General features: G+C 37.9%; 1 protein-coding gene across 4 annotated transcripts in view; it reads right to left on the bottom strand.

The window, feature by feature from the left end:
• Positions 1-27,721, bottom strand: part of DHRSX (dehydrogenase/reductase X-linked) — a 160,549-nt gene that overhangs the window by 98,933 nt on the left and 33,895 nt on the right. For 3 of the 4 annotated variants that reach the window (XM_021546634.4, XM_085582182.1, XM_085582174.1), the window contains exons 2-3: positions 25,432-25,539; positions 13,438-13,506 (exon numbers count right to left, since the gene is read on the bottom strand). In XM_021546634.4, coding sequence (XP_021402309.2) covers positions 13,438-13,506; positions 25,432-25,539 — 177 coding nt within the window. The remainder of the gene's footprint in view (positions 1-13,437; positions 13,507-25,431; positions 25,540-27,721) is intronic. The other variant, XM_085582165.1, reaches the window with a different exon arrangement.

Here is a 27,721-nt window from a genome sequence, read left to right as displayed (position 1 = left end):
AGGAATTAAGGAGTTACTTGTCCCCTAGGAGGGAAGAATACAGATCAACTTAAAAGGAAAAGCAAACAAAAAAGTCAATAAAGGGAAAGTAACATTAATGGGTTATTTTTCTTCATTCTATCTTCCTAAATCTCCAGCGTGGTTTCACAGGTTTCTGCCTGCTTGCTGTTCATTTCCAGAATGAAAATAAAACCACTAAAATAGCTTCCTAAATTTTAATAATGCTTGAGAATTGCATCACTATATGCTCCTAGAAGCACTTCAAATGCACCTACTGCTACCCTCAGTAGTGGTGGTCTGTAATGCCCCTTCTGCCTCTATTGTACAAACCCATAGAGCAGTGTGAGTCTCCAGTCCCTAGACAGCAGGGGAAGCTCTGTGCCTCCATGACATGGATGGAGGCTTTGGATGTCCTTCCTCACAGCATAACTCAGGGGCTTTCCTTGCTAACCTAGAGAGGGAGGAATTGTTTGAATTTATCTGTGCAAGGGATTACTAAAAAGCTCCCATGTCAAAGGCAAAAGAGAGCCACACTGACAAGGAACTGGTTGGGGGCAATGATGAACGTACATTGATGGATAAGTAGAGGTTTAGTTCCTGCCTTTAAATTTCTGTGTCAGCCCACTGATACCTATTTCTGCCTTGCCTTTGGCAGCCAAACTCAGAATTTGTAGTTCCAAGATATAAAAAAAAGGAAGCAAGAAATATTTAGAAACACATACAGAGCTTGAGAAGGAAGGTTTGGGAAAAGGACAGAGGGATGGTTCAGTGGGAATGGAGATGCCAGAGTGCCATTGAGATGAAGAGGGAAGGAACACAAGAAGACAGGAAAACCCATAAACAGCTATTTAATCCCCTTCAGAGAAAATTAGCTTAATGACTCAGTCACTCTTTTCTGCTTTTCAGCTGAATAATAATGGAAGCTATCTTTCAGGCTTTTCCCAAGGCTACCATGATACTTCTTGCTGGGACAAAAACACCCACTGGACATAACATGTCACTCTTACTCCATGTTTTTTAATTTGACAGCTTTGAAATAAATTTAACAGAATAGTTGCCAGAGAAAAGATATCATGAAACCCATATAATTCATGTGTACTCTTCCAATCCTATATAAAATCAATGAAGAACCTTGTTTTTCCTGGTTGGGCAGCAGGATGTCTCCATCTCAGAAGCCAGCTCAAGAGAAACTAAAAAATCATAGCATAGTGGATAAAATATGGAGAAAAGCAAATCCATTTTAAAATGTGCAATTTTTCTGACTGTACAAGCACCATTAATCTGGGATAATTTTTTAAATTGAAAAAGCACAATAAAACTACAGGTTTTTCCTATTGATATGTAATGCTGGCTTGCAGTGTGCAAACCACAGAACACAAAGCAACTCCTACGCATACACAAGTACTATCTTAAACATAATATGAAACAGGCAGATATGTGTTACAAAGATGTATTTTCTATTTTGTATTTTTTTTTTTTGAGTAAGTTGGAAAAAGGGAGATAGAGTAAGGAAAGAATAAAAAGAATGAGAAAGAGAGAAAGGGAAAAGAGTGACAGAGACAGAGATGGAAATACAAATGTGCCAGGAATACTGAACACTTTGAAAGATCTTCAGAGAAGACAAGGCAAGTAAAGTATACAGAATGGAAAGGAAAATAAACAATTTTCCTTGATGGAGCATTACGGGGGAATATGCAAACTGAGGGCCAGAATAAAGCCTGTACACATCCTGCCTGGGGAGTTAAACAAGCCTTGTGTGCACTGTGCTAGCCCAGCTCATCCCTGCAAGCAGGTACAGCTGTGAAAGCTGTGTCACTGCTGACAGGGGCATGGCTGTCTGAGAGTTCCTCTAATACCTTGGTGTAAAAAATGCAACTTCCAACAATGAAATCCTGAACTATGGAGTGACTCCAATTCCTTATTCAGGGACCATCTACTCAAAAGTCTGCTTAGCATAAACACTAAAGAAACAGTCAGCCCCTGCACATAATATTTTCTGGACATGATCTTATGCTTCTTCAAGTTTATGTGGCAACAACCTCATTCCAGTTTCTTCTTTCTCTTTGTTTTCCCACGCCTTTTCACCCTTGTCTACTCCTTGTGTTGGTTTTCTCCTTAGTCTCCCTTTCCTCTCAGCCTTTAGGATCTCTCCATTTTGTTGGTCTTATTAACATGCACATTAGTGTCCCAACTGTCTATTTTGGATTTAATTTAAAACTAATTTAAAAAATATGACCATTCAAAAAGAAAATGGAACTTGAAATGTGGAATTCATGTTGTGGCGTTTATTTTCTCCTATCATTCTGTTATCTGTTATCTGTTTTCCTTTTTGCACCCATTTTCTTCCACTTTATGTGTCTGATTCAGTTGCTTTTTGAACACATTGGTACATATTCCTTTCATAGCATACATTGCAGTAGAAGGCTGATTTTTATTTAACTCAAAAACTAGACTATATTAAAAAATATTAACTGAAATGAATCTGCAAAATCTGAAATTAACCTGCAACAAAAGGAGAGAATTCTTTAAAAATGTTTTAAAAATAAAAAGGTCATTAAAAAAATCTATTTTTCAAGTAAATATTTAGTGCTGGTAACATAAATTTATACCATCCCTCTGAGACTGAATACTTCTTATATCATCAGTGACATATAATCTCACCTGGTACTAAAAAATAACTGAAGGGAAAACATCACTAAGTTTTAGCACCAGAAGATGGTGTGTTTTAAAAGGTAGCTGCAATGGCAGTTTGTGGAAAGGGTCCATGGAGCCAGACAACAGGGAAAGCACCACCTAGGTCCATTCCTCCTCAAACTGCAGAGAACAGACCCAGGCTGGGATTCACAGCCACAGTTTCCTTTCAGCCCCCACCCACTCCTTACACAGCTGTCCCCCATGACTCCCCACACTGCACTGGACACAGTCTCCCCAAGCAAGAGCTTCTTACTGTAGGCTGAAAAAAATTAATTAAATCCCCCGTTTTGTCCTCATTTTACTGCCTTACAAGTCCCTAAAATTGGAGCTGGCAGGTAGCACTTTTCCACCTGAAATGAAGGATTAGCCATTTTGCATCCAGCTTCTGAAAAATAACCCCCATGAAAACACTTTGGAAGCACAAAAAAAATGGCTTTATTTCAAAACATTATCTTCAGACAATAAGGTAAAATTACTTTTAAGAGACTAAGGATATAGATGCTAAATTTTCACACAGCCTAAGAATGGTATTTCTGGACTACCCTTGAGAAAGTACCTTTGGCACCAGCAATTTACATTACCTGATGAGCTTTGTCATCTAAACAAAAAAAAAATTATCTGACTCTCTAGCTCAGACTCCCCTAAAGATTGTGCCCCCCCTGCACAAGGCTGAGATGCTGGGCTCTGCCCCAGTCTTCTGCCTGGACAGCCTACCCACAAGGAGACACAGGCAGACCTCAGTGCTCAAAGGAGCTGAAGGATCTCTCAGCTCAGCTTTTTCAGCTCCCCAAAGCTGCTGCAGCCACATGTTCTGCCCATCCCCACAGGTACAGTCACTGCCAGCACCCTGGGGCCCAGTGCTTTCCAATAAATGCAAACATGGCCCTAAATGCTCTACTTCTGATTGCACTGAGATGAAGAAAAGGTTAATTGGATATGGGAACACTGCAACAAATTGTTCTCTTTTGCAAGCAAAGGCAAACATACTATTTTACCCTGCTGGGTGGAAACGCAGAAATGGGTACTGCTTTCTTACTAGCATGTTTCTAGAGGTATGACTCAAGCAAATTGAAAACAAACAAACAATATTCTGTCTCTTCTGTCTGTAGGACTGACTGAAAGGGCATGTGGAGAGGCAAACACAATATAGTTATATATCATTTGTAGTCACGGTAACTACAGTACTATGATTCCAGACTAAAAAGTTGTTTCATGTACCTTCTAGTATAGCAGACTTCTTCCAGTCACTTGAGATCATCTTAACTGGAGGAAGAGCCTAAGATTCTCAGGAGAACTGCTCAGTATATCACCCTTGTTCTATCCCAAATAAGCACATTTTTTGACATCTCCCTCTATTATCTATAGCTAGTGCTTCAAAGCATAGGCCTTCATGGCATTGGAGATGCACTTTGTCTTCTACTTTCAGAAAAAAATCTTGAAGGATCTGAAGACTTCACTTAGCCAAGGAACAATTAATTTTTGCATCAGCTCAAAGAAATAAAAACAAAACAAAACAAAACAAAACAAAACAAAACAAAACAAAAAAAACACCCCAAAACAAAGCGACCAATGGAGAGAGGGTTCAGACTCACACAAAGTGAGTTTTCCATAAGATATTTTCATTTTGTGGCAATTTTTAAACAAAATATTTTTAAACAAACTTTTAGAAAATTTTCTTGTTAAAAAACCCAAATAATTTATAGTGTGCATTTTCAAATCAACATAAAGCATTGATAAGCTGAAATTTATTAATTCAAGAAGATTTTAAGGTCTAGATTCTAAAACAAATATTGTCTTTTATAGTACATCAGTCTGGGACATAAGAAACACAGTTGGGATGAGAAGCCTTTGATCTGGATCAGGCTGAACGCAAACTGCCACTTTTCAAGTTAATCCCTTCTACAGAGATTCTGCACTTTCTCTGTGTTATTTTGTAGATATGAGTGTAAAAGTGTTTCTCTCTTTTGCCCATTCAAACAGACATATCTTTTGGAAAAATTCTGTCTTCACAAAAAATTTTTCTGACTAGGACTATGGAACTTTTGCATGGAGTGGCATTCAAGTGTTGAGTATAATCTAGAAGAAAGCCTGCAATAGTTTAGGTTGGAAAATTAGCTTGCTACAAACATCTAGTTCAGAAGACCCCAATTGCCATAAAAAAGTTTTGAAAAGCAGAGATTACTTTTTGCCTTATATTATTTTTCCTTCCTTTTATTTTCCCTCTGATATGCCATCAAATTCTTAAAGAGACAGAAGTACAGACACTATATCATTCAAATGAGATACACGTTCCAGGAAGTTTAGTTGTTGTAAATTACTTCTTAAAAAAGCACAAGTGAGCATAAGTGAGATTGGAGTAAAATGAGAGGAAATGCAGAACAGCAAATCTTGCCCAGAGCCACAGAGATCTCTCTCCAACCACAGGCCCACATTTTTCATGCTTGGGAGCTAAACCATTGGCAAGGATTATTTTTCAACTAGATCAAAGTAAATGCTGGAAAGATGATTTGATGCATTTTGTCTCCTCAAGTCACATCAGTTGTGAAGAGTTATTCCTGCCAAGCAGTCTGAAGTCAAGAGTGATCTTGGTAAAAGAAGTCAGTGGCAGACATAATGTTAAAATCAAATAAGGAATGAAACACAGCTGAGCATTATCTTGGGGAAATTAATCAGGTGATGGAAACAGGTCACATCACCTTGTCCAGAAAAAGTGCCTCAATATATGAAGAGAAATCCAAACTGAGACATGATTATTAGGCTTGTAATGATTATCATGTTAGATGTTTGGCTTAATTGAAGAGTCTGTAAGTATTTTTAGTAATATTTTTTTTTCTTCTTACAAGCAAGGTTTTCTATCACCAGGTATCAGAAAAGACCATTAAAAAATGCTGGCATTAGACACTTTCTGCAAGACTTTAGGCTAAGAAGGGTTTCACAGTGTACATGAGCATGATAATCTACAGTCAGATGACAAAAATGTGGCAGAGATTACATACATAATGTAATCTTAAACACATAAAATTTGAAAACTATATTTTAAAACTTAAGCCTTAACAAAAAAAACAATTAGTCTATTCCCTGCATAAAAAAATTAAAAAAAAAAAAAAAACAACAAAAATCAAGAACAAAAACAAACAACCAAACAAAACACACCAAAACCACCCAAACAAAACACATCCAAACAACAGGAAAAAAATCAACAGTAACAACAGTAAAACAAACCAAAATCCAAAACACCAAAAGAAACAAGAATGGAAGCTGCTTCAGAGTCATTCTTACTCTAAACATCAGCATTTCTACACTTCTCCCCTTTTGTTCCACAGAATTTTTTTTTACTTTCACAGATGTGATTTTTCACATTGCTATGAAGTTTTTTTCAAACACCTGCTTCCCAAGACTGAATTATGGTAAAATTACTGCTATTCTTATCACTATATGCAATTAAGTCTTACTATTGGCATTGTATGAACACTGATACAATTTCTGGAAGGCCTTGAAATCCTGGAACCTGTGTATGTTACAGTACCTGTATTCAGGTCTGGACACACAAAGCAGACAGGGTTTCATGTGGGTTTGGCAGCTAAAATTTGCTAGATTTACAGAGTTACAGAGTGGCTGAGGCTGTAAGAAGATTGTCCCTTCTCATGCTGGGCCACCTGGAGGTGGCTGCCCAGTACTGTGTTCAGATGGCCCTTGAATATCTCTCAACATGGAGAATCTACAAACTCTCTGGGCAACCTGTGCCGATACCCAAAAGCTCAAATGTTAAAAAAAAAGAAAAAAAAAGGAAAAGAAAAATAGTTTTTATATTTTTGAATTGAATTTATTGCATTTTAGGTTGTGCCTATTGCCTCTGATCCTATCACTGGGCACTGCTGAGGAGAGCCTGGCTCATAACTCATTTAAGAACTGGGACATCTATTCAGAGCTTCAATTCTTTGCCACTGAAAAATAGCCCTTGTAGAACAAATTAAGCATGGGCACAGTGGCATTGGTCCTTTGGAGTTGCAGAGGCTCCTCTCCAGCACTGCTTCCTCTGGAGCTTTGCCATACTGCTGCAAGGAGGGAGATGACAAGGAAAGACTGGCACAGCTCAGGGCTGAGCAGCATCTGTTGTTTGATGTGCAGCTCATACCTGGGAGGTTGCTCACACAGCATACAGGCTCTGCTTATTCCACATTTACTTCAGCCCACAAGTTCTCCATGCTCTTCTTGGCTGCTGGACCTCCAGTACATAAGCCAATGGAATTTCCACAGAAAATATTCTACTTGTTATAAGCAAATTTACTTGTAAAGCCCTACACGTAACCCACAGAAGATAGGTCTACATAATGCAGTTCTTGGAAGAGAAATATGAAAGCATTCCAGAGAGAACATAAATTGTTTTCTTCTTGGCTTTGTCTTTCAGTATTTGTTGGCAATTTTCTTGAAAACAGACAAGGTCTAGAAATAGCTCACACAACCCACCTGCAACTACTGATCGAGATGGAAAAAATAATGACATATTAAAGAATGTGACAAACCCAGGAGCACCTTTATTCAGTCACTGCACAACATCGTGACTCTACAAGTGCATACGAGAGGATCAAAATCCTGTAAAAGTCTGAAATGGAAGCTTTTTCCAGCCTTGAAGAGGCAATTTTAATTTGAAACTCCCTTTCTCCAGATTGCCTTCAGTAGGGCAGCACAATCAGCAAAATCCTAACCTCAGAGCTTTGGTGCCATTAGTCACACAAAGCTTTGGTGATTTACAGTCAGAAAATCATTTCAAGACATCTGACGGGACTTTGTTATTCTGCCTACAGCTACACCTGTGCACTTCTTTGTCTCTGAGTTTCAATTAGAGATAATTTAAATAAGAGAAAATCACATTTCTTAGTGGCAGAGCCTGTTAATGAAATGCGTTTCACATTTCCAATGGAAATGGGAATTCAGGAAACCAACAGGCAGAGCTTGTGTCTGCATTATGAATACATTTCACATTTGAAAGACTTTATCTCAATCTCAGTATCCAGATATGCAACTCATCTTCAGCTATGTGAACCATATTCATATTGCTGTTAATTTCTGATTTTCCACACTGTTAACATGACCACTTCTTTTCCAAAGTGTTTTAAGAAACCCAAAATATAGGGAGTTCTGTATTAAGTATCTGTTAGAACTGAGATGGGAAAATCTTGTATCATGTTACACTGGAAGTCAAAAGGAGAGCAAGAAAAGACATAAGCAAACATGTTTGCTTATGTCTTTTTTGCAAAACCATGGTTTTGCATCAAACAATTATGAAAACAAACAGAAAAGCAGGACAATTGATTTTTAAACTTTTCACCTAAGTGATTTTTTCAGAGGGCTCTGGATGCACCTTTCTGTGGATTAAAATGTTCTCTGTGTAATATGAAGCAAAAAGTCACCAGCTTTACTGGATAAGGGATATAAGTGCTACGAGCACAGAGAAGTATTAGCCCATGCATTGCTTTCTTTGTCTCCAGAAAAGTCTTCCATTCTTGTGCATGGGGAGAAACCAGTCACAAATTTAGATTAAGTTCAACACATCCAATATTTTTCCATATTCAAATATGTTCATATGGCTTGAATATACCTAATATAACCTCAGATGAGTCTATGGAAGGAAAATAAATCTTAATGTTTAGGCAAAGTTCTTATACCTGTCATCAAGTGACAAAGCAGAACTCTGCAGCTCCACACAGGGTCCTGCAAAGTGGCACACTGTCAGACTGAGACTTCTCTACTCCCATTCATATCACCACCTTGGCTTTCAAGATGTCTTCATGAGCCTGGTGTTCAGCTGTGCAACTCCAACTGAGGGCAGTCGTTCACCTGCCAAAGCCAAGTGCTGCAGATAATGCACCAGCACAAGGAAAGAAACCAGGTAGATGGAAACTGCGCTGTCATTGTCAGGAAGCTCTTTAAACCAATCCTACAGGTCTTTCAGCATCCACAGTGAGAGAAAGGATATTCCAATAGGATGTGGTAGAAGAGACAAAGTAACCACACTAGGTCTAACCACAAGCCCAGGATGTGACACTTTTACAACTCAAAACATCACAAAAAAAAAAAAAAAAAAAAAAAAATAGTGACAAAAGTAAGCATAAACTCACACATGCTTATGGACACTTGTAGAAGATATGTCTCAGATGCAAATATTTTCCCCTAATTTTGACCAGTTGGATGACCACTTCCATAATGACATCTGTCAGACATTTTTGCACATATTAACAAGGTATCAGTTCTTGCTGAACTGAACTCTTTGCTGAAGACAACTCCAGCTAACATGATGAGAATACCACTATCATGTTTAAAAGTTTTTGAATTTGGGAACTCAGCAGATGAGTTCTTCTAGCCTGCAGGGAAAGCAAACAACAAGCTCTCTGGTACAGGGCAGAAAAAGCTGGACTGTTCTGTTAAAAATGGTGCCTGACACAGCAAACACTGGTGGAGAAGCCACCCACGAGTTATTCTGTAATTACATGTAGTACTTATTGGCTACATTAGCCCATCTTCCTTCACAGAAATTCTTCAATCTCAGATCTCTAAGGAAAAAATCCTTATTTATTAGTAAGTTATACAACAAAAGGGAGGAAGAGACCTTGTCATCTCCTTATTCCCTGGCGGAGCCACATGTAGCATAAACATCTCTAGAGAAAGGTCTGGGAAAAAGCCAGGCTTGTTAAATGTGCATGAATTTTTTTAAGACAATTCATCCTACTATTTGGCCCACGCTGTCTTGATGTGGGTCAGACTGTAAATGACACAATTGGTTGCCACTGTGCTAACCTCTGCATTCCTCTGACTCTGAGGGAGAAAGCCTCTTCTTCTTTTCTCACCTGACTTCAAATGGAAGTTTCATGAATGCTGTGAATTTAGCTTGTAGTTTTATAATTGTGGTTTTATTTGAATTGCCACAAAAATGTTGGGTGAGATTAAACACAGGCTTCTCATTTTGAAGAGGTCTATGCTTAATATGACATTTACACCCTCTTTTCTCACTAAATGGTAATTTTTTTTCTCCTTTGACTCTAGTTACAACTCCAGCTCCTATACTCCAGTTGTGAGAGTCTTCCCTTGGTACTGTGCTATGTGATATTTATGCATAAAGTTTTGCTAATTGCTGATTCCATCAGTATTCATGAACCTTTGCTGGAATGAATGAAGTTTTCATTCATGTTTATATATGAGTTTCCAACATTTGTATGTTTGTAATCATCAGGCTAAAACCAACTTTCATTTGCAGAGACATAAACTGAGGGTAACTGAGTCAGGAGCTATAACTCTGTTATGTAAATTGAAAGATTCTTTTCCAGTACCATTGAGAGCTGAGTTTATCACAGAAACCTGCCATCTCCACAGCTCAGTGAAGTTTGTTCAAGACTGGTAACCATGGTTATGGCTGCACTAACAAGCAGTTTGGATCAACAGAAGTCCATTTCTGAAGCTCATTTTGTGCTGGGCACCTGACATAGGCACTTGCTGCAGGTCTGTGGAAGGCTTAGTTCAGACAAACTCTGAAGTTTGCTCCCATGCAGTAATGCTGTGTTACAATGGCAAATCAGCTCCCAAGCTAATCCTGTCCAAAGGGAATCCAGGCCAGGACCTGCAGTGCCCTTCCCGATAGGAACCTGCATTCAGGAAGCAGCCAGGAGCTGAGGGCTGCCTGGAAAGCACCCAACTGATCTAACTAAGGAACACACTAACAGAGACACACCCTATGTGCAAATTACAGAGATTTATCCAATTAGAATATCTCTGTGGCAGTCCTGAGCCATCAACGATTTTCCCAGCCATATAATTGCTACTATTAACAACACAAGTTTCCAATTTAACAAATGGAAGCAAGATAAACATCCACATCATCCTGGCTTCTCCAAGCCTTATGATTCATGGTGGAGCAATGTGTTGCCCTTGGTCTTTTGGAAATAGTGCCCGTGTGAGAATTTTAATGACAATGCAGTACTCCTTCTGGCCTGTTTTGGATATCTGAGGGCTGTGATTTCTTTATCATGGAGGAGGTTCTGATGGTTAAGATAACTGGACTTGTAGCTTATTTACTTCCACTCAACTGCCCATGTATGTCCTCCCTCCTTACACATTGTAATAGGTTACCCAGAACCCAGACCCAAAAGCAAGGAGGACACTTAAACAGTCTGGAATCAGCAGGGAGAGGAACCAAGGTTTCTGATGCAGCAGCAGTGGAGAGGGTGGGTGGAAGAGATGAAGAGCTATATTGTTTAGATTTCCTGAGTCCTTTTGCATCACTGCTTTGTAGCAAATTGTTCCAACTGCTTTCATCTCCAGTTCTCTACTCTCTTTTTGCATTTGCTCTGCTTTCCATACTTCCAGCATGGGAAACCAGGCTTCCTGCCTCCCTGTACTCAGAAGTTTTATCCATCCTTTTTTCATGTCTTGGCATGATTTTAGCCTTTTTATTACTATCCTTTATCCTCCTCTGCAACTGTTAACACATTACTGCTCCTCAGCTGCTACATAGGAATTACTTATGTACATGCTTTAAATCTCACTTGTCCCAGAAGTATTGATTATGTCAAGTAAAACTACTTACCCTTAGATATCAGACAGAGCCCCAGACAGACAAGACCAAGACAGAGAAGGGTAACAGTGCCTTAAATACATTGTAATTACTTGCATTCAATAAGCCTGGCATTTTCCCAGAGCTGTCTCTGGGGATGTTTGCGCTATGTGTGGCTCAGCCAGGCAACAAGGAGAGAACAAGGTCTTTTGCTCCCTTTTGCTGTCTAACCTGATAAAAAGCAAGGGTATTTTCATTGTTCTGAGAAATCTGAGATCTAGATAACAAACTGATGACATCTACTCATGTTGTTTGTCCAAAATAGCTATATTGTCCCAATCCTTGACCACACTGGCTGCCCAAAAATACTATTTTGAGTAGTTCTTCTTCAAGATTCTGATGCTCCTGATGGGAGCAGTATTTGTAAAGCAGTGTTTTCATATGGGCCATGAGAAATGCTCAAAGAAAAAGCAGAGGAAAAGGGTCAAGACAACCAATAATGTTTTTATGTAGTGACTAAACAGATCTTGAACTGTGTCTTTTGAAAAGGTAATACTCTTGCACATCCCTGTCTTGGTCACAGTATCTACACACACATCCTATTAAAAGCAAAGTGCAGATACATTGATAAACAGTAACACACGAGTGGCACTCAGATCCGAAAAGACAACACTCTTCCAATTTATTTTTAGGTCAAATCTATCAGGGCCTGAGATTACTTAAGCCTCAGTCAAAATAATTAAAACAAATAAAAATTCCAGGAGACTTTAAATACTCTTTCAGCTTCCTCAAACTGACATCTTTGTTTTAACAGTTTATGACTGAGGGCTATAACTGACTTTACTTAGAAAAAGCAAGAAAGACTGGAGTGCTAGAAAAGCCTGTGATCACACAGAAGGAGAAAATGAGACAGACCCCGGTTTATTCAGCTCCATGCAAGTCACATGACAATTAATTCCAACTGGTTTTGGTCTCTGTACACAAACTTCCAGCAAAAGACTTTAATGATGTAATAACTACCTTTTTCCTTTCATGATCCTTCTAACTATGCCTTAATTTATAATGCTTTTAACTAGCATACATGTATCCTGAGGCTATAATGGATACACATTTATTTAAATCAAAAGATAAATCATAATGAAAGGGTTTTTTAACACAATAATTAACATGCATTTTGATCATCTTAACAGTAATTATTAGAGACACAAAAACAGAATCAGATCTCAGAAGAAGCCATGAAGATCCTAAATAAGTTGAACTAGCAACATTGCCCTGTTATTTTGCCAAGAAATTATACGTCAAAGTGGCAGAAATTAATCATCATGCACCATTAGGAACTACACCCAGTGACACTCAGGGACAAAAATATGAGCTGCACTAACCTCCAGCATAAACTGCAAATTGCAATCACAGAGCAGGTAATGTGGAACCTGCCTTTTCTCTTAGTTATCAAGCTATGCTGTCCTTATACCTCTACAAACATGACAGGTCATCAGATAAAGAAAATAAGAGAAGAACCAGAAAAAGTAGAAATTTAGGCTTGATATGAAACATCCATTTATATTTAAGAAAATGGATTTACTTTGTAAAGTATTATAAGCTCTTAACATGTGTCAAATGAAACAATCAAGCAGCCTTGATCTTTCAAAAACCTGTTAGCTCCTAAAACAAGCAGAGTAAAAGAGCACACACTCTTTCTTACCTGCTGTCATCCTCCCCTTAACAAAAACTACTGGTATTCTGAATTTTTTCCCATCTATGAAATCATACACATATGCAGGCAGACTGTAACTTGCAGGCAACCCTTTTTCAACAACAAACAGCAAAGTCAAAAAAGGCAGAAAACATTTTTAAAAAATATCCTATGCATTGCACCCCCGAGTCAGATTAATTTCAGGAATTCAGTTCATAGAATCACAGAACCATTTGGGTTAGAAGGGACCTTAGAGAGCATCTAGTTCCAAACCTCCTGCCATGGGCAGGGACACCATCCAGTTGACAGTTTTTTCAGAGCTCCATCCAATCTGACCTTGAACACTTCCAGTGAGGAGTCATCTACAACTGCTCTGAGCAACCTGTTCCAGTGCCTCAGTTTTAAAAAGGAAATTTAGTGATACACAAGGGGGCCTGATATAAAAGGAGATTGACAGCAAAAAGAGGAAAAAAGGTTTCTTAAAGAAAATTTTATAATATGGTACCTTTTCCAGTCAAAGTTTCTTCTTTTATTTTCCTCACTGCTTCTTGGCCATCACTTTCACTGTTTCCAGCTGATAAAGGACAGAAAATGAAAAATTAGCAACGCAATCAATTTAAAGATCGGCTCCTATGAAGTGCCAACCACAGTACAAAACCAGTATGAAGTTTTAGGTGGGAAGGTGTGCTGCAGAGGCTTTCAAAGAGGGCTGCACAAATGCACTGTGATTCCCACAAGTTCTGCCAGTTTATCTCATTTATTCATATAAAATAGGACTATCTACTGGACCAGCAGACTTGAGATTTGAGTCTGTGAGACAAGTGAATTACATCACATCCAGATTCTGCAAAAACATCACTACAGGTTAGAGCAGACTTCCTCTTGCTCTTTTTCCAAAATGAAGACTTCCACAGTTGAATGAAAGTCCTGACTACCCTGTCTCAAAGCTCATGAGAGAATTTATTAGTGCTTACATAAAATGTGATTAAGCAGCACAAAAATGTCTTTTGTGCCATTCAGCTTAGGTAGGTGGTTACTAATTGTCTGACATTTGTTTGGCAATTTTTTTACAACATATCAAAGGAAAAAACATAAGCACAAGAGATACAGGAACTGTTAACACATTAGATTTTTAAAATAAATATTCAATTTATCCATCCATAAATATTTTCCATAGAATGAAACATCAAAATACCTATTGTTTATTATCTAAGTTGGATAAAAATATTGGTATCTCTTATGAACTTCATGAACTTGCCTCCTTCTTTTCCTCATTATATAAAATTCTGCCAAAGTTTCTATACAGATTTTTTTTCTTGTGCCAGCCTGCAAGTATCCTGTTCTCTCTTTCACAGCACCACAGAATAAGGTGAAGTTGGAAGAGACCTCAGGAGGTATCTGGTTCAGCCTCCTGTTCACATTAGCTGGCACATGCTTGTATTTACTCTAAGATGCATTCTTTTGAGAATGGAGTTTTAGCTGTGCTTCTGTATTAAAAAAAGGACTTGAAACACATCTTTGTTTTTATGATATGCAAGAAAACCCAACATTTACATAAATTTAGACAAAATTAATACATTTAGCATTCTAGATACCAGAGAGAAAATAATTCTTACATAAAATCTAGAGCCATAAAGGTGTACAACTGTTGTCTATAAATTCCATTAACTATGGACTTATATTGCTCAGAGTGACAGAGAAGGGAGGAAGGGAGGAAGGGAGGGAGGGAGGAAGGAAGGAAGGAAGGAAGACCCAAAACAACAAAGCATATATTTGCAGTATTTTCTTCTTGATCTTTTTCCCCCTTTAAAATCATGCAGCCTTGTAGAGAAGAAAAACATTCAGTTTGATGCTAATTTCCAGATATAGATGCAGCTTCAACAAACAAACCCTCCAGTGAAACTGCCATTTCTGTGGAAATTTGTGCACAGTTTATGGGCAGCAGATAAATTTTCCTCACTGTTTCACCTCAAGTAATGTACTAGAGTAGGATTTCAAAGTCAGTGTGTTGTTATTAGGCTGGATAGTGTTATGCTAGAAATACAAATACTTATGTGCCAATTCTGTGAACATCTTATTTGATTTGTCTTTTATTCAGCACCTCTCATGCAGAGATCAGGCTTATTAAAGCCTCCAGTGTCTTGCTATAACTCTCAGTATGTTCATTTAATTTGTTCTTTTAAAAGAGCTTATGTTCACAACAAATTTTAATTTGCTTTATTTTGCTGTTATATAAATGGTTATTCACTAAAGCTCAATGCCTTCCAAATGAGTTCATTTTATTCATATTTACATATTTTTCACTCTAGACCACTGGGGGAAAAAAATATTATTTTGCTAAACAGTCACTTCAGATGTCTGTTTCCAGCCTGATCAAACAGAGTTTGAAAACCAGATGCTGAAGGCTGGAATATTGCAAAATTGAAATAGCTTCAGTGAAAACTGCCACAATAATAGAGGTTTTCGAAACACTTCTTTCAAAGAAAATCCCATAAGAAAGAATAAAGACACTGAACAATGACCAAAATCTGTACAAAAAGTCCAAAGACACTTGGATCAGAAGGATACCATGAACCTGAGAGGCTAATCTCAGCTTCTGAGTTAGGTTAAGGAGATCAGCACTCCCTTGCCAGGGTGGGTGGGAGAGGAAAGGGACATTGCACTTTTGCACTGTTTCCCTTCTCCTGTGTCCTTCTGGGATCTTCTAAGCAAAGTGAGTAGGCATCAAAAAGATCAACCTCTTTTAAGTGCTATATTAATTATTCAACTTTTTTTTTTTTAATGCATTTTAAGTCATCTAGCTAACACAGTCAATTTTGGGTTGGGAAAAGCAAAACTAATCTGCATCTTCTTGTTGAAGTTGGGTCACTAAAGGGCACAATCTTCAAGTGCACTGAACAGATATATAGCACCCTAAATTCAGGATGGTTTACTAGATGAGGGTCAAATTCTTAGCGCTGTCAGCTGGTTTATGTATAATATTTACCATGATTCTTTTAAAATTTTTTTGATACACAAAATAATCCTCTGGCTGGATATTTTTTCAGTGATTCACCATCATTTCCATATATTCCATATACCAGAATTTATCAATTTTAAGTGCTATAGCATCTGTAACATAAGATCTGCCTACTCTGAATTCAAGTGGTTTGAAGGGAAGGGTAAGAAAGGGAAGAGAGATCATGCATTTTATGCAGTGAGGGAATCTTAGAAAAAGCTTTGAGAATGAGGGATTCATTGTCTTGGGAGCTTAGATCATCAAAGTACACAAAACCATAATAATCTTGCTTTTTATGCTAATTTAAAATGTCTACTGGGAACTCAAAATAGATATAGTTGTCTCAAGAACTGTTTATGCAAGCAGTTCGGTGCCCTACCTGATAAGTTTTTTTTCCACTTAGTCCACCAAGAATAGTGAAGAATTTGGGTGAGACTTATTCAATAACAATTCTGACTAAAATCAATTTTGAAAAAAACACTAATAATAGAAAAATAAATTCATTCTAAACAGATGCACCTGTATAAAAATCAGATATCATTTCAAAGGCATAAAAAATATAATTATTAATAAAATATTGAAAAAAAGGAAAACCTATTTAAATACAACTTTTATTCAAAGAAATTTACACGTCTCCTCCACATTTACTTACATAAACACCATAAGTCAAAGATATGAAGACACCAGAGAAGTACATATTAAAATTTTTATCAGCACCAATAGGCTTTGGATCTTATCTTAAATGTCAGGCTCTGTCATCTTAGTCACTTAAATAGATCCTAACACTGAAAGTTATTTTGGGAATTTCAACAGAATTATCACAGAGATTGGTCAGTCGGAGCAAAGCTGAAAATGTATGGCCCATAGAAAGCCAGAATAGTTAAGGGATTATCACTAGTTAAGGGGTTCTGATACATCTATATGTATTTTTTGTACAATATTTTTAATTTCTTTGAATGTCATTATCTCTTCAAAAGAGTAATTACCACTCACACTGAATTTATGTACAAGACTGATCCTAAGAAAGAAAGCAAGAGCTTTTCCAAATGGTGTTTTGCAAAACTAAGAATTTGCAATCTTGATGCTTCAAGGAAATGTACTTCAGGGCGTTATAAAAAAATTTTAAATAGTCTATGATCAACAACAGAGTCCGTAAAGCTTAAGGTTGCCTGGAGAGAATAAACCCACAAATCCAAAAAGCCTTTGCTTACCTAAGTTTTTCAAGGGAAAAAAATTCTTACTTTCAGTAAGATAGCACAAAATTAAGACAAATAAAAACTTTTGGAGATGAACACTAAGAAGATTCAAGGCAACCAGCATGTGGTGTCCAGAGAAAGACCTGACCTCTCCAGCTTGGAGCCTGAGAGCCACCTTGCACACAAAGCACCCCTCAGCCTGTGCCAGGCCAGAGCAGGGAGCCCCAGGGGAAGGCAGGAGTGAGAGCTGCCCAGTGGCAGGGCAGCCGTGCTGGCTGTCACCCCCCAGCTCTCCCCACACCCCCCGTGCCAGCAAATGTGACCCCCTCATTCATCAGTGCCTGGGGAACCTGAGATAATGTTCATCCCCTGACTTACGGGGCCATAATTACAGATCAGTTACTCCCTGAAACTCCCTGGATAACTTTCCAGGGTGTGCAGCATGCCCCATGGTCCTTCCCTCTCCCCAGTGCTGACTTCAAGCAACCCAATTTCAGAAGTGGTGCCCATAAACTCTTATTACATATTTACCAGAAGAAGCTTGGTGGTACAGTAATCAATTCTGTCTATGTGTATACCATCTGATTAAGGAATTGCAAAGGATAATGGTTAGAAGCCTATGTGCAACAGAATATAAAAGTTTCCAAATGGAAATTTGAATCAAAACGCCCCCTCGGAGTAGCATAATCCTCATTATAATTGAAGGGGAACTGATTTCTTTGAAGGACTAGCCTGAAGGCAGGGCTTGTGAGGGCACCCAGTGCCTCAAGAGAAAAACAAAATTCTGTCAGCTGGTACACAAAAAATAGAATATGCCTAAAAGAGAGGAATAACTGCCCCCAAAAATCTTCAAGGCTGAGAAATTTGAACTCAATACAAGTAGGATTTTGAGGAATTTTTAAGGTTTCTTTTAAAGGAATTTATAAAATCTTCAATAAAAGTAACACAGATCTTGGATCACATCTGTAAAATATTTAAGGTATGGATTTCAATAAAGCTAGGTAGAAGGATGTGACCAGATATAAAACATAAATTGTGAACATGATACGAACTTCCTTGTGTCTAGAGATACCATGTCTTTTGTCATTGAGTTCATCACACAGCAGTCACAATTAAATACATGCCTTTCTTATATGAAAGGTGAAAATATTGTTGTAAGTGTTCCTTTCAGAAAAGAAGCAAAAAATTAGCAAGGGAGAGAATGTCAATTTGCAAAGAGAAAAGAAATTATCATTATTGCCTTAGGTTTCAGCTACCCACCTGTTCTAACATAAGGTTAAGAATGACCCTGTTTCTCAAACCCAAGATTCATATAGACAAATGCCCTCTTTCCAACAATAACCTGTAGCAGGAAAAGCTCAAGGAAAAGATGGCAGAGTCCTGGGACAGCAGGCTCCATGATTTAAATGACAAACTTAATTACATTCAAAAGGCTGTACTTCAGTAGCTTATTTGTTGTTGTATTTTTTATTTTGTTGGATGATCTCTACTCAGTGTACAATAATACAGGAAATGACCACTTCTCGTTCACTTTCTACACCATCCATAACTGTATGGTACCACACCTCAGTCATCTGTTTGGAAGCAGAAGAACCTTTGTTCTGTGCCCCACCTTGTACAAAGCCATCCTCTACTCCTAACCATCACTCTTTAGTTTTTTCCAGTTCAACCAGACTCCTTTTGAGTATGCACAACAGGATGATCCAATGGTTTCTATAAAGGAATAGGGACGCTTTCTGTCCTGTTTTCATCTTCTTTCCTGCTAAGTAATATAATTTTATTTGCCTTTATGACTGGCACAAAATATCGATGATGTTGTACATAGAGCTTTCAACAGTAAATCACAATATTTATTTAACTCTTTGACTAGCAGTTAATTTAGGTCCTATTCTTGTAAATACATAGGCGTGTCTGCTTTTTCTCATATTCTGTATTTGCATTTACTAACACTATGTATTTAGTATTTATCCATCCCTTCATAACATAGTCATTCACTATTGGGAGATTGTTTCCTATGCTTCACAGTAGTTAAGATTTCACAAGGCATCTCTGGACACCACCCAGACCCACTCTCTGCTACAATTGGTGGCCTAGGACCATGTCCAGTCAGATCTCAGGTATTTCCAAGGATAGAGACTCCTCAACCTGTCTTGGCAGCTTGTGCCAGTGTTTGACCACCCACAATGCAAAAAAAAAAAAAAAAAAAAAGTAAGTGGGTTTTTTTCCCATTAGGTATTTCTACACTGGAAAACATCCCCCTAACCTTTCTCTCATTTTCAGGCTCAATACAGCTCTCTCAGCCTCTCCTTACATGTCAGGAACTCAAATCCTTTAATTATCAGAGTCAAATAATTTATTATATCCTAAACACGTTTGCACAAAATGCATCATCTCACTCTTCACCCTGTATTCTGTATCTATATTTTATAAAGGTACTGAACATGAGACCACAAGTATCTTTGCTCCATCTCAAAGCTGATAAATTATTTCTCAATATTGTTTTCTGCCTCTTAATCTATTACTAAACTACAAGAGATCTTTCTCTTATCTCAAGACAAGCCAGCCACTTTAAATCTTTTGGCACAAATCTTAACAAAAGCTTTTGAAAACCAGGATTAATTCACATAGTTGTTGAATTTTTCAAAGCATTAAGCATAAATGTTTAATGAATAAATTAAATAAACATCTAGAAAAACTGCACTAACTCTTCCAAAATTCCAATAACATATATTTAACTCTACATTTTTTAAATGCTGAGTTATTTTTCAATATAAAAACAACACTTACTGGCCTGTGCACAGTGTTCTTCCCAAAACTGCCCAGAGCTGTATTTGTCCACCTTACACTTCTTTACTAAGGATGGTTTAAGGTTTTATGCAGCAGATACTAGTCCAAAAATACTTTTACACTTCTGATGGATTTTGGTTTTAATCACAGTGACCTGTTTTAGAATTTTTTTGACGTCTAATACTGTGTTTATACTGAGTTTGTAACAGTCTTGATACTATTTTAAGCTCTATATCTTTTTAGCTGCTCATTTTGTATGCTTCAGAGACAGTGAACAGATTGAAGAATTCAAGCCCATTTGGTTGCTCCTCATAAGGTTGCCTTTCCATCCCCCTGATAAAACTTGTTTTCCTCTAAATCCTTGAAAACCATTTTGAAATAGGCAGACCAGAACACAACAAAGTATTTAAGGTTCTGGCCCACAAAGGATTCATACAGTTGAATCAACTCATATTGTCTGTTTAGTTTGTCCATTTTCTAACAATGTCTAAAATTTGTTTTGATTTTTGCACCCTATGGAGCACCACTGAATTTCACAGAATGATCTGTTTTGACCCTGAGGTCTACTTCCAAAGTGATGATGGCTGACACAGAACTCATCACATCTTCTTCTGGCATTAAAATTTTTCCCCATGTCCATCACTCCATATTGAATGGCATTTTGCTGTACATGCCTTTGAACACTCAGCTTCTTATGGTCTTCCTGCAATTCTTCACACATCCCTGGTCTTTATCACCCTGAATAGTTTGATACAATTTGAAGCACTTGTCACTTCATTATGTGCTCTTCCTATAAAATTATTTGTTGAAAGCACCATATGTTAAAACAAGTACAGACATGACAGTCTTCCAAGAGAATTTAGGGACCAATGTGTTTGACAAAATTTGTACATATTTGGAAAACTGTGTGGCTGTGTGTACATGCATGGTGCATAATTAACAGTAGTGTAAACAGAGATTTTCATAACCCTGATTACAGTGCACTGATATGATAAAACCTGAACTGAGTCACAATTATAAAGGAATCTGCACGCATTTCCTTTATGCTTATACAGAAAAAAGAAATCACCACCCACTTTTTATAGGTTGGAAAAATTTTGACACTTCCCGACTAACTCTAGAACTCATTCAGGCCTAAAAAAGCCTAGCTGAAATTAGGATGATAAATACTTTTTAAGAAAAAAAAAATATAACCCAAGCATCTCATAGACCTATATATATTAAAGAAAGACTATTAAAGTAACCCATAGAAATTTTCAGCAATTGAAATTAAATCAAACTGCCTTTGAAAATGAAGAATTGCACCATCTTGATAGGATTTAATTATCATCTTGTAGTATTATACAATATACAAATTGTCTGATTCATGGTACAGAGAATTCAGCTTGAAAATTGGAAACTAATGGGAACTGAAAGAGGTGACAGAAATATCTCCTTCTTAGTCTCCTGCAGAGCTTACAGAATCGCTGAATCTGGTGATGGAAGTACATTTTTTATGCCAAAATTGCAGGGCTTAAGCCAAAATTGCATAGCTCAAATAAGTCACCTGAATATATATACATATATATAAGTATAATGAGATTGCTTCCTTCAAGCCTGTCTTAGAAACCTGTGACACTGATATACTCAGACAGTAAAGATTGATTACACTTTCCTGAACCTGGAGTTTTATACCAAACAGCTTAAGTGTAATGTTGTACGGGTGCAAATTTTTTTATTTTCATTCATTCTGTTTTCAGATAGAATTATCAAAACTTCTGCATTAGATATTATCACACTTTATCTCAGCCTTCTTTTATTAATGTACTAAGGACAAAAAAAAAAAAAAAAGAAAAATCAAATAGAGGCTCTCCTTCTTTGAGTGAACAATTTTAACATGCAAACACAGAATCCTCATAAAATTAAACAGCTCTGAACAAGGATGGATAGATTATGAATAGTTTAAGTTTTTTTATCACTCTAAATTGAGACTCACAGAACTGTGGCAAACCTTGAACCAGAACTGAATGTATTGGGTTTTATGCCCTGGGCAGGCTGGGGGAGTTCATAGAACTGACCAGGATATCCTGATTTCTAATGTCCTCATTGTGAAGAGCATATTTATTTGTAAGTGCACACAAAACACTACCTTCAATATCAGTCACTGCTGAGCACAGTGTGTTATTTACCTTCTCTTTCTGAAAATAAAATTGCAAGTTTATCTACCAACTAGTAAATTGCATAGGAGGGAGCAGGAGTTCTCTGGCTTGATTCTGAAGATAAGGCACAGCCATCAGTTTTACCTACAAGGGGTTTGCTGTCTACATGAGATTTTCCTGAAGTAAAAGCCCTGCTGACTCTGAGTAAAGCTCCCAGGAAAAGCAGGCTGGCAGAAAGCCTCAATGAAATCTATCAAACAAATATACAAAATTACTGAAAATTACTTGCATCATTTCAACATTTGTCAAAACCTCTTTTGCAGGGAGAGGGTGAGGGCAGGGTGAGCAGCACCTGCAGAGGGAAACCATCAGTGAGGGACGGAGTCTTGTGCACCAGTGCTGGGACTGGAAAGGAGGGAAGTTTGAAAGAACTATGAAACCGCTTGCTGTAAAGGATTGAACATACTGCCTTTTCATACAGTGCCTACTCACACTCCACAAGGAGTGCTTTCTACTTATTTGCCTTCCTCATTCCATTGGTTGATTGGATTTAAAAGTAGGTTGTTTCAAATATTTACTCCTCTAAAATGTCAAACTGAATCAAAATCACATCCATCACAAATGGTGACTCATTTTTCACATCAGACATTCAGGCTTGACTCATTTGCCTACTGCAGGGATATCATCCTTTATTGCTTTATCCCTATAATGGGAAACAAGCATTCAGTGACTGAGCATGATTGAATGCAAGCTACATGTCTCTCTTGCAAACCCAAATTCATTTAACATCCACACCTTTTTCACAGAATTTCATGTCTGTATACAAACATAGGGTGAAAACATTTCTAGAGAAATCTTGAGCACACTTGCTATCTTATTTGAGCCTTGTGTGGCCTGAAGCAGAATGTGCTAATGCATGCCGATGTGCCAACAGATATTTCAAACATACTCTGGACACTTGGGCCCAACAGTTATGAGCAAGGATGGAAGGTCATTGCATTTAATGTTCTTTTGAGACTGTTATGATCTTGCAGCTGGAAAAGCGCCTGGGACTATCCATTCTACTGACAGGGCTCTTTGGTCTGAGGAGTTTCACAGGCAAAGATGACTGTGACTCACAGAGCTCAGTGTTTAGGTCAGAGTTTGCTCGGAAGAAATGAATCAGCTGGAAGACTTACTCATCAAATGCTTCCTATAATTAATTTCATTAGTTCACATTTGTAGGGATTCATGATGAAAATAGTAAGAGTGATACAATTGTAGAGTGAATGGAAGCGTGTGTGTAGGCACCAAAAGAAAGAGCAAAATGTTAAAAGAATGCCCTTTATTGACAAACAAAAGACATGTTTAGAGGACACTGCTCCTGTGCTGTGCATGTCAAGGCCACAGCACAGAAGACTGGCAGCACATGACCATGCACTCTGCCATCAGGAGGATAACATCTCCCGGTTGCAGCTTCCTACCCATACCATTATTTTTCCCATTAGTCCAGCCTAAAAATAGGCTACAGACAAAGCCTATATATTGCAGACAAGGAAAAAGGTACTAAGAGCTGCTGAGCAATATAAAAGATCACCCAATAGGAAGGGAACTCTGTCCAATGCCCCTGCTAATGCAGTTTCACCCAGAACAAGTAACATAGGGCACATCCAGATGAATTGTTAATAGGTCCAGAGAAGGAGGCTGCACAACTTCTGTGGCAGATCTGACCATAAAATAGCCTGTCACTTCTGATCAAGAAGATCCACAGAAACAGGATAAGGACTGTCAGCTGGCATGACCTTTTCCCATACTCAGGTGATGCTCCAAAGGTCACATGAGCTTACACATTTTGGTGCTTATGAGAGTATGGATGTGAGGGTGAGTGAATGTGGGAGTGACTATGAGTTGAAAAAAAATCCAGCTTATTTAGAGATTCTGCACCTAAACCTCACCTTCCCATTTCCAAAACTCTCACACTGAATTTTGTTACATGTATCACTTAAAGTGATACAAAATAAATCTTGAAAAAAAAATTCTATGCTTCTATGACCCTATACAAAGAGAAGAAAATTACCCTTTTTGTTTTCCCTCTGAGTATATTTTTGCAGTCCACCTTAAAGTTGGAAAGGAATTTTAGTGAAATATTAATGCTGACATCATTAGCTACATCTAGCTACATTAGCAGCATCTAGCATTTAGCTACGTAAAGAAGCAGCTACTTGCATTTTGCAGACGTTTGGGTTTGGCACATCCATTAAAACATGTATGAGTAAGTGGTGTTCCACCTTACACCTGTGTGATTCCAGGACAACTCCATTAATGTTACTGACTGCACTACACTAAAAGTACATGGCTACTATGCTCTTGTCCATTGTTTGGAGTGGGTTTGATATGTGTACAGAACCTTAGAGAGAGCAAAATCTCTATAAAAGTTAAACATTCAAACAGCAATCTTCTGTGACTTTGTGGAATAAAAGTTATAGTGGTTTAGGCAAAAATCTAGTTAAGGAAAGATGAAGTGAGAAAATGTAGCATTTTAAACATAAAAGTATTCATTATACTACATTCTGACTTAGTAAACATAGTACTGTTTAAGTATATATTTATAGTAGAGGAAGCTTTAAAAAATAAGAAATCTCCTAGATAGTGTCTGTGGTAGAAAGGAGAAATGGTGAATACAGGACAGTTTTTGAGTTTGTACAGAAATTCACCTAACATCAAATGTCTCACTGTAACACAGGCAGCTTATCAATTCTTTATTACCCATGGAGAGAAACAGGCACCTCTAGAAGGTGAATTGCCTGTCTCAGACTGACACCACTGAATATCTCGGTATTTATTTTCTTGTCTTGCCTATGGAGGCCTCTTACAATGACAAACTGAGAAGTAAATGTGCAGTTTTTACATGGACGAAGCTATAAGGGCTTCCTCTGCCCTCACAACACAGATCATCCCCCACTAATCACTGTAATTCTCCTTCAACTCTTTAATTTGTCTTTCTCTTAATGAACATGTACACCCTAATGCTGACACATAATCCATGCCCAGTAACAAGGAACTAAAATATTTTTTGTAATATTAATCTTTTTAAGATTTTTTTAATTGTTTATTTCTTATCTAACTCTTCCAAGTTAGAGTTCACAAGTCTTCATAACTCTTCCAAATCCTATAGAAAAAATCCCACCCACTATTTTTTTAAGATCTTGCAAAGCAAAACATAAATCAATCTTTATTTTTGCTAAATACTAGCAAAATATAATCCTACATTCCCCTGACATATCTTTACTTATGCTGGAAAGAAAATACACCTTAAAAGAAAAAAAAAAAAAAAAAAAAAACAAAACAAAAAACCCTGACTTTATGAAACAAAAACTATATTAAGAAAATAATGACTTTACCTATTATCACATGCATGCCAAGTCTTGCCAAATGCTTCACAGTTTGGTAACCAATTCCTTTAGTGCCTCCAGTCACTATAGCAACCTTTCCATTTTGTGTAGGGAAAACTATATGAGAAAAAAGAAATAACACGAGGTTACAAGTTCATAATAGTAACACAGTTAACAAGTTAAGATGTATTTTAAAGAGTGTACGGTTAACAGACTGCTCAAACCAGGTCAGTAAACAATCTCAGGAGCAAACTGTATGGAAATAAAAACTATGGAACATCCACCATTATTTACTGCACTATAATTTTCCAGTGTTAACAGTTCACAAAAGACTGAGGTTGACGGCACGAAAGGCAAACAACCACTCAGAAGTTTTCTCATGTCTATTTGCATGCATTTCATCATCCTGCAGTCATCTGACCTTTAAAATTTCCACCATAACTTTGTTAATGAGCAAGGTGGTGGCAGTTACGTCAGCTCAGGGATGGCTTATTCTACGTGTACAGGGAAAAAATTCAATTAGCATTATGATACTCTGAAAATTTCTTGAATGACAAAAGACTGGGCTCTGCCAGTAACATGGAGGAAATATCTCAGTCAAAGGTGAGCCATCAAAAGTACACTAGCTGACCCAATTTCCCTGCATAACTGAGCACTTTCCCTTCTGAAATCACAAGGCCCTGAGCCGCAAAGAAAGGAGGAAGCAATTTTCTTGCATGAAAGCCCCCATCTGCTTTTCCCACCTACACCAGCTCTGTCCCACAGAAGCCAGCATCCCCAATACCTGCTGTCAGCCTCACTTTGCCCCCACTCCAACTGCTCCTTGACCCACACATGGCCTGGCAGGCAGGGAATGCTCCCAAACTCCCTCTGCTAGAGGGGTGGCTTAGACACATCCTGTGTCTCCTGCATCCCCAGGCAGCCCTTAGCCTGCCAAGTGAGCCAAGAAGCATCTGGGCTGGCCCTTGCAGAGCAGCTGCCATTCCAGCTACAAGCTCTCACAGTGGGTGCAGGTTGCACAGCACATGCCCCTAGCATGGAGGGAGTTCTGCAGCCAAAGCAGAGCAAAGGCATTATCATTGAACTGCTCGGGAAAGGCGTGAATTAGGTCTAATATCAACTACAGTTTTTTTGGGTGAAGAATGTTTCAAGTGAATGTTTCAATGTTTCATGTGGTCCTTAGATGACCAAGGTGAATTTCTGATTTGCTTTGGAGTTGAGGCTGGGAGGTTTTTGCACAAGAAAAATAGTATTGAATACTTCATTTTGCTGTGGTGCAGCATCCGTAGGCAATGCTATAGATAAAACATGTTAAAAAGATGCCAAGTTTCATGTATCAAAGCACTTTCTATTTTGATTTCTAGGTTTTTAGGGGATTTCTTTGTTGTACAACACCAACTCATATTTTACATAGTTATGAAACACAGGACTAGCACTGATACAAGCTCCTTTTTTCAGAGCAACTTCAAAAAGGATCCATATTTCATCTTTTCTGAAACACATAGTTCTTTCTATCACGATTCAACATGAACTTCTGCTGTCTTCAGGTAACAACTTGGCTCTTCCCATCCATGAAAAACAGGAATTGTTTGAAGTTCTTTGAAGTTTAACTCCAATTAAAGGGATATGCATGCACATAGGTATTCTGACATATATAATTCAAGCTAAATAAAACTTTCCCAGAAGCCTTCTTAAGGGGCTTCAATTTAGTTATAAGCAGCCCTGCAATTTCCACCAAAAATACTTCTAATCACAAATATTAAACAAAATGCCCACAGATCCAAATCTCATCAGGAGAAAATGTGTTCTTTTGGGCCTGAGTACTTTCCCTTCCTCTTCTGCTTCCCCATGCCTCCCTTGCTTCCTGGCCTCTCACCACATTGCTACCTGACATTTGAATTTCATTTGCTGCATACAGGTGCTGTCACTCATGTCCATTACTGAACCACTATACCTACCTATTGAATAAGAAGTGACATTTTCATGCAAAATTCACTTAGAAGAAAATTAATGAAAGAAAAAGAGAAAAAGAAGTCAGGACTGGGAAAGGGGCAATGACATGAAGTGAAAGTGGAAAGTCAGAAGAGCAAAGAGTTAACAGGTGATTCTTAGCAGAGATGTGATGAAGTGGTTCTTAGCAGAGAACACGATTTAAGAGATGAAAGAAGAGGTCCAGTCCTATCCTGTCCATGGTGCAAAGAAAAGGACAATTTTTTGGTCCTAATGGCCACTTAAGGGCTCCCCTGTAAAAATGCATTCTGTGCAATCCTATATTACAGAGAGGTTTAAAACAGGTCTG

Source organism: Lonchura striata, chromosome 1 (assembly GCF_050655825.1).
Source record: "Lonchura striata isolate lonStrDom1 chromosome 1, ASM5065582v1, whole genome shotgun sequence".
Classification (NCBI taxonomy): Eukaryota; Metazoa; Chordata; class Aves; order Passeriformes; family Estrildidae; genus Lonchura; species Lonchura striata.
The sequence above is the reverse complement of the archived record's forward strand: the minus strand, read 5'-3'. Positions and strand labels throughout refer to the sequence as shown.